This window comes from Eurytemora carolleeae, unplaced genomic scaffold (assembly GCF_000591075.1).
Source record: "Eurytemora carolleeae unplaced genomic scaffold, Eaff_2.0 scaffold995, whole genome shotgun sequence".
Lineage (NCBI taxonomy): Eukaryota > Metazoa > Arthropoda > Copepoda > Calanoida > Temoridae > Eurytemora > Eurytemora carolleeae.
In genome coordinates this window covers 78,251-86,622 of record NW_019396885.1, presented here as the reverse complement: position 1 = coordinate 86,622, position 8,372 = coordinate 78,251, and the positions used below count along the sequence as shown (strand labels likewise).

The 8,372-nt window shown below is 33.9% G+C and overlaps 1 protein-coding gene across 1 annotated transcript; it reads left to right on the top strand.

Annotated features, from left to right (window-relative positions):
• Positions 1–137: 137 nt before the first annotated feature.
• Positions 138–7,414, top strand: LOC111709728 (polypeptide N-acetylgalactosaminyltransferase 2). The gene is made up of 13 exons (XM_023483616.1): positions 138–1,242; positions 1,636–1,795; positions 1,859–2,137; positions 2,372–2,469; positions 2,752–2,811; positions 3,743–3,866; positions 4,364–4,413; positions 4,477–4,579; positions 5,420–5,473; positions 5,896–5,915; positions 6,265–6,356; positions 6,939–7,042; positions 7,101–7,414. The coding sequence occupies exons 1-13, from the start codon at positions 1,004–1,006 to the stop codon at positions 7,380–7,382; spliced, it is 1,665 nt and encodes a 554-aa protein (XP_023339384.1). The 5' UTR covers positions 138–1,003; the 3' UTR covers positions 7,383–7,414.
• Positions 7,415–8,372: the final 958 nt, after the last annotated feature.

Sequence of the window (8,372 nt, the reverse complement as noted above, 5' to 3'; positions counted from 1 at the left end):
ATATCGTTAACTTTAATCAGACCAAGATTGGAAGGTTACAAGTGTGAATTGTACATTCCACTATTTTTTTAGTAGAGGTTAACGTCAAATTACGTCTACCGTGTAAATGTTAGACCTAAATATATAGCGTTTAAGAAGAACGTATGATGGCCAACAAAAAGGTAAATAAATCCCCTTTTTAGTGACTTCTACCTTTTCATTTTCTCATTTATCTGACAAATCTTATTAACGTTAAAAATGTACAGTGAATACGATATACAATGCCCAATGCTCCGATAACAGATGTACATTGTACACAGGGCTAAGGTCTAAAAGAGGGCTAGTTTAGCAAGTGAGGTTGGGTGAGTTATTTGATGAAAAACCGGTGAACTTGAACAATATGGTATCCAATCCCAGGGTAACACAACATACATTATATTATACACAGGTTTATACCATCCTTCTTCCTGCAGCTTAATATTATTATAGACATAGCGAAGCTAAGACATACTTACTCAAGTGATAAATCGCAAGATCAATATCATTATTGAAGACATGTGAACTAAAATAGCTTAAATTGAAATAGCTGTTAGTTACTATTGAAATATGTTACATAAATATATCTAAGTGATACACGCATAGTTTAATTGGTAGCTCTTCAGTTCGTGAGCTATTAAACTAATTTTACTAATAGCCACGATGTGTTAAAAGATTTTGATCTGAGTTGACGATTTTTAAATCAATCTGTGAGATTTAGCTAAAACTGTGGCTGGATATATTGCAGTTCATTTCCGATTGGTTATAGAAATCAAACCTACACATAAAACTCACTGATATATATATTCGGATAAAAATCAAACTACACCTCTTGCAGTCCATGGATAGAAATAAAATTTGTATGCAGAGTTTAAATAAGATCTCTCTGTAATCTATTCTTTGTCTGGACCCGTCTGTTAGCTAGGTTTGTAGGTCGGATAGACAACCATTCAGACAACATAGATATTTAAGATTGAACTTTGTCTCAATGTTGTTCATATTCCTTGTTCTCCAGTTCATTCCCGTCTTCAGTCATGAATCATGTGAGAGTTCTGATAAGATCTCCGATTCCTCCGAACCCGAAGCTTGTGAGAAGAAGGATATCTCCTGGTATGACATAGACTACCGAGCCTATATGCTGAAGGACCTAGAGAACAGGGATAGAGGAGAACTTCTACAAACCTACAGAATTAATGTTGCTAAAAGCTCTAGATTAAAACCTAACAGGTAATTTTATATAATTTTTTAATCCTAAAAAATGTTTAAAGGATAATGAATATTGTGCGTTAACTACCTCGCCGGCTTCTGTCCGGCTGGTCAGTCTTGTGAACAGGCACATCCTAGGTAACATGAGTTCAACCTCGTTTATGTAAAATTAGCTGAAGTGCCCAACGTTGCCCATGCAATTTTAAAAAGCACTTATTTTCAATCTATTTTTTAACAGGTAATTTTATATAATTTTTTAATCCTAAAAAATGTTTAAAGGATAATAGCACACATTAATTAATAAATTTCTAATATTAATTCAGAGCATAAAGAAGATGAAAAATTTAAAAAACATTATAATAATTTTTTTTTATTTCGAAAGTGTTAGAAGTTGTTAACCTCTCTCTATTAAAGAACTGTTCCTGATAATCGTCCTGAAGTATGCCGGAGTAAGACCTATAGCAGTGATCTACCTGATGTATCTGTAATTATTACATACTATGAGGAACCTAGATCCACCCTGCTTAGAACCATCGTATCCGTCCTTACTAGAACAGAACCCAGTCTCTTGAAGGTCAAGATCTTTATTACAAATAGAAAATAGAATTTTTTAAATCAAAAATAGTTTAATTTCCAGGAGATAGTTCTAGTTGATGATTTTAATGATGATCCAAGTATCGGAGTAGAGTTGGCGAGGATTGAGAAGGTTAATCTTGTCCGTAATACCCAGAGAGAAGGTTTGATGAGATCTAGATCTCGCGGAGTTGAGATATCTCAAGCGGAAACCGTCCTTTTCCTTGATTCTCATTGTGAGGTTGAACCTGGTTGGTTGGAACCTCTCCTTGAGAGGGTTCAGCTCAATCCCAGAGCAATTGTATCTCCGGTCATAGAAAATATAAACTTTGAAACATTTAAGGTAATGATAAAAACCATCATAATAAAGTTTTAATATTTAAATATACCTAGCTCTGGTCCCTGCAAAGGGCAAGTGTTTAAAAGATTCTCTTATTTACCAAAAAGATATCTCAAATTTTTTTGACGTAATATAAAACCTAAACATTACGAGTTTGCAAAGTTATACCAGTACCATGAAAAATTGAGATTTTATTGATATAATTCTAATAAATTTTAATATTTTTGTTTCATTCAGTTTGAAGCAGTCTCTACATTCCTTCGAGGAGGGTTTGACTGGGGATTAGAGTTTTTCTGGGAGTATGTTACACCATCAGATCGGGCTGAGAAGATTAGGAATCTTGCAAATTCAAACCTTTAAACTTCCAATAATCCATTTAAAAAATCAAATTTTAATCTGTTCTCAAATTATCGTGGACAATTGAGATATCCTGGGACCACATTTAAACTTCATATACCGCCGGTTCAAATTTGAATCACCGATTCAATCCTTCCTTAAATTTTAACTTTGAATAGGTGGTTCAAATTTGAACCGGCAGTTGGTAGTTCAGCGACGTTGCTTAAGTTTATTTTAACAAAACTTTAAAATCAAGAAAAATTCTAAGATGATCTGTTTAGAGATCCCAGTTATCCGGTAGCAACGCCGGTCATAGCAGGCGGACTGTTTGCAGCTAGCAGGTACGTGTAATATAATCATAACATTATTATAATAATATTTGCAGTTTTTTTCTGTTGAAAGCATGAAAATATCAGGCCATTGCCTGTCGTATTTGTATTAGTTAATGAATATGAAATTTTTGAATAGTATTGAGAGTACACATTATCCAATTGATTTTTGAGGAAAAATGATTTTGTACCAACATTTTTTTTCCTATGTATCAAAGCAATATTAATGTTCTTGGTCAACTTCATTTCACTATTTTTAAACCTAAAACTTGAACACTGCAAACATTTTCATTATGTTTATATAAATCTAGGCCCATCTAGGCCCTGATTCCTCAAAATTAAAAAATTATGATGTTAGGATGAATATCTACTTTACATATTTCTATATTTATCTATATATCTATCTATAAATATGTATATAGATATTCTATATAAATATAGATATACATATATCTAGGCTCTGGTTCCTGAAGATAGGAGGGTATGATGTTAGGATGAATATCTGCTATATCTATATATCTGTATCTAGATCCTGGCTCCTAGACTTGGAAAATATGATGAATATCTGTAATATATATCTATATATCTAGGTCCTGGTTCCAAGAGAGGAAGGTATATGCTAGGATGAATATCTGTAATATATATATATCTATATATCTAGGTCCTGGTTACAAGAGAGGAAGGTATGATGCTAGAATGAATATCTGTAATATATATATCTATATATCTAGGTCCTGGTTCCTAGAGTTAGGAAGGTATGATGCTAGGATGAATATCTGTAATATATATATTTATATATCTAGGTCCTGGTTCCAAGAGTTAGGAGGGTATGATGCTAGGATGAATATCTGCTCTCTATTTATATATCTAGGTCCTGGTTCCTAGAGTTTGGAGGGAATGATGCTGGGGTGAATATTTACTCTATATATATATATATATCTAGGTCCTGGTTCCTAGAGTTAGGAGGGTATGATGCTGGGATGAATATCTGGGGTGGAGAGCAGATAGAATTATCTCTAAGAAACTGGATGTGCGGGGGACGGATGGAGATCGTACCGTGCTCCAAAGTAAAGAAAAACTGGGATATTAAAGCTGGCATTATTTGGAGATTTCTCCCTGTGGGAGAAAACATATGGATTAGAATTACATACTTATGAAATAAGGCAGTACAATGCATATTTTTTTTCAGACCTATTTAGCATTTTCAAACTGCATGAAGAACAAATAAGACAAATTGGAGAACAAAAAAGCATTTTACTACCGAAGTAGATATTCTAATGTTTAGGTTAAATAGTTTAAAAGTGAATTACCATTACGTTGCATATCTTTATACAAAGAAATTATTTTTTTTGCCACAAACTCTGATTGTCTATTTCCAATATCTTTGCAACCCGATGTCATAGACCTTTAATATTTCGAATTATGAATTCTGTTTGATCAAATAGTTTAAGTTTGAAATATCAAAACTTTACAACATCAGAATGCTAAAATATAGGATTTAGAAAATTTGAGTTTGTGGCAAAAACTCAGTTCCTTTATGTTTTATCTTATTCCAATTTTTCAGGTTGGCCATATTTACAAGCATAAGGTTGATGTTGTACCAAGAGAAGACAGGTAACTAGGAGTAAATCCAGTTCTATTTTATTATATCACAAAAACTTGATTTTTCAAATCTAGGAGTGAGTTCATTCATTGTAACAATATGAGAACTGCACAGATTTGGTTGGATCAGTTCTTTCCTATCTTCAATTCAACTCTGTCATCCAGGTTCAAGGATAAGGTTGGTTTAATATCTTCTACTATCTACACCAGGTTCAAGGATAAGATTGGTTTAACATCTTCTACTCTCTACCCCAGGTTCAAGGATAAGGTTGGTTTAATATCTTCTACTTTCTACTGCAGGTTCAAGGACTAGATTGGTTTAACATCTTCTACTCTTTACTCCATCCAGGTTCAAGGAAAAGGTTGGTTTAATATCTTCTACTCTCTACTCCAGGTTCAAGGATAAGGTTGGTTAAATATTTTCTACTCTCTACTCCAGTTTCAAGGATAAGATTGGTTTAACATCTTCTTTTCTCTACTCCAGGTTCAAGGATAAGGTTGGTTAAATATCTTCTACTCTCTACTCCAGGTTCAAGGATAAGGTTGGTTAAATATCTTCTACTCTCTACTCAAGGTTCAAGGATAAGGTTGGTTAAATATCTTCTACTCTCAACTACAGGTTCAAGTATAAGGTTGGTTTAATGTCTTCTTCTCTACTCTTTACTCCAGGTTCAAGGATAAGGCTGGTTTATTATCTTCTACTCTCTACTCTCTACTCCAGGTTCAAGGATAAGGTTGGTTTATTGTCTTCTACTCTCTACTCTCTACTCCAGGTTCAAGGATAAGGTTGATTAAATATCTTCTACTCAATTCTCTACTCAAGGTACAGGTACAGGTAATGTTTCGAATTTCAACTATATTCTCTGATTTTAAATTTAAATTTTAAAACTCAACTAAAAGTTCGTGAAAAGATTTTTGAAAGAATATTAGAATATTCTCACACTAAAAAACAATGTCTAACATTGTGTGTGATATAAGAAAGTAATTGTTACAAATAATGAAATAAAACTCATCTCAGGATTGTGGAGATATTACAGAAAGAAGGGAACTGAGGAAACATCTGAATTGCAAGGGAAAAAAATCCTGAAATTATGAGAATGTTTAGATCTAATAAATTAATTTGTTTTAATTTTCTTCTTTTATGCTATTGCTAATCTTTTATAAAGGTTCTTTGCGTTTGTTTAGAATCCTATTACATGTTGTTGCTTATCTTATACTAGCTGAAGGGCCCAACGTTAAAAGAATTGTTTGAAAAAAATATTTCAAATTCTTTTTTGCCTTTGACACCCCCTGGCCACCACTGAGTGTCCACAAAAAGGGTCAGTCCATTAGGTCCAGTCGTTTGGCCGGCTATAGGCAACATATATATATACGAAAGTTTTGTTTTATTATAAAGATTTAATAAACTCAGTAAATATTATGAATTACTTAAAATCAAATAGTAAGAAATTGATTTACAAAAAGAAGATAAAAACAGATTTTTTATTTTTGCAGAATATGGATTGGTACTTGAGGTAACATATTTTTGAAGAGACTAAAAATATATTTAATATTTTTTTCAAAGATGGGTATATCCGATTTCTAACGGTACCCTTAAAAGCTTTTTCTGATCAAGATTAATTTAATATTAATTTTTATAATTTTAAAAACTAATTTCTCTACTTGGCATTTCTAATGCAGGAAAACAGACATGAATTATCACAATCAAACAGTTTTACACCTAGAAAATTGACAATATCTTCCACATTATTGATCAGAAAAATGCTTCAAGGGTACCGTTGTAAATCGGGCATTTTTATCTTTGCATGAAGTTGAAATTACGCTTACAGTCCCTTTAAGAAAAATATTTCTGTTTTGATTTAGGAATGTTTATCCTGAGTTACAGATCCCACGGGAGGATGATTTAAGTTTTGGAAATATTCACACAAACCAACCATCCTGGCTTCTCTGTCTAGGTCAGTAATATCCTTTAAGTAAATAAACCTTAAAATATTGTTAATAGGGTTGGATTTTATTTCTAATGACTCCTTAATTTAAAGGGACTTAAAGCGTAATTTTAAGTGATCACTCATTTAAAGATGGCAATGCTCGATTCATAAACCATTATTTTGTATGAATTAGATATAAGTTTTAATAATTTTTAAGTCCGATTATTTTTAACTTGGGCTCCTACGAAAGTGATTTACACATTTGTTTTGCAGGAACACTTATATAATCATTATTAGAATTAAATAGTTGAAATTAGAAAACGAAAATAACTTCCACATTTTTGATCAGATAAAGGTTTAAAGGGTCCTGCTTTTTTGCCATCGTTTCATAGGGTCACTTGAAATGATGCTGCTGCATGTTTATTGGACTATTTAAAATCATAACCTGAGTCAAATAGACGTATTCCCATTCCTCAGATTTACTGGCCCCACTTTAGTCTTAGATAAAAATTTGTGAATTATTCATGTATAACTCTGCAAATAAAATTCAAAGAGTTACTTTACGTTTCTTGAACAGCCCCTTTAATCTATGATTTTTTAAATTACCAGACCCTACAGCGAATGCAGGAGAGAGAAATATTGGTGTCCGACCCTGTCTTGAATCTCAGAGTACTCAACAATTCCACTACTCTAAACACTTCAGTATCATTCAGGTAGATTTAACTTAAACCATTCTTGATTAGACGGATTAAAAACTTGATGTTAAACTAGGATGATTTCTGTTTAAACCTCCCGGAACCAAAGCTCGGAGTTGAGGTTGGGATGGATTTGTGTTCTCCAGGTTCAGAGCTCCAACGATGGAAGCGGATTTATCCTGGGAAGAAAATAGCGGAGAAGACAGGACTGAGGGGGTTCCTCTTTAAGAATGAGAAATATGATCTATGTTTGGACGGAGAGGAAATATCAATGAATAAAGGATTACTGGTGAGACGATGTGATTTCCAATCTGTTCACCAGCGCTTCATGATACAATACAATGCTCCACTAAGATGATTTGTTTCAGAAATTCAATCAAAAATAAAGTTTACGAGTCAACCTTATTGATTTGATAATAGAATTAATTCGTTTCATGACTTTTATATTTGTCATAGAAAAGTAAATATGCTAATTTCGTTCTGTAGACATACATAATACATGCAAATGATGAAAATTCACCAATTAGTACGAGCATTCAAGTAGTCTTACCATTCACTTTTTAGTCTGACAAGTAGCAACTGTGTAGGCCTGAGAGTTGACTTTTAGAAAGGTCTGCTCCTTTTCTCGACTCCAAAATAGACTATAATTAAAATTTCGAAATATCAAAGGTCTAAGACACCAGATTGCAAAACATAAGGATAAGACAATCGGAGTTTGTGACACACAAAGTTCCTTAGAGGTGAAATAATGTTTTTAATAAAACACCCAATTAGGGGCCTGGATACGAATCAAAAATAACCCTATCACGAAGGGGGGGAATGTGCTGATGGGTTAAAATGTTGATCTGCTCTACTGCCCATCCGTTCTATTGACCATCCGCTAAACTGCACATCCGACCTACGACAGCTGTTTGTTTTTGTATTTTTGTATTCGAAAGAGAATTTCTGGGCCGACTGCCAAGCGCTCTGGCTCGGACGGGCTAGGGGGGCGGGCGCTGCGGCCAGAGAACGGATGGGCGTAGGTCCAGAAATACACCATCGCTGATGGACCGAAAGGCCCCGCCAAGGGCAAGAATCATAATGGGGGGAGGGCCATGGCTGGTGAAAACACATCTAAAACTATATTAAAAAATAGACTAAATTGGGATAGGGTTAAATAAAACTGGTATAATGTTTTACATCGTCTTCGCAATCCCCCCTACTGAACGTCTGACCTACTAACTTTCCGACCATGCTGCAATCGGACCTACACCAGCTGTTTATTTTTGTATTATTTGAGGGTTAGATTATGTTAATAAAATTTCTGGGCCGAGCTCTGCGGCTAGGAAAGGCTTGGGGGCCGAACGCC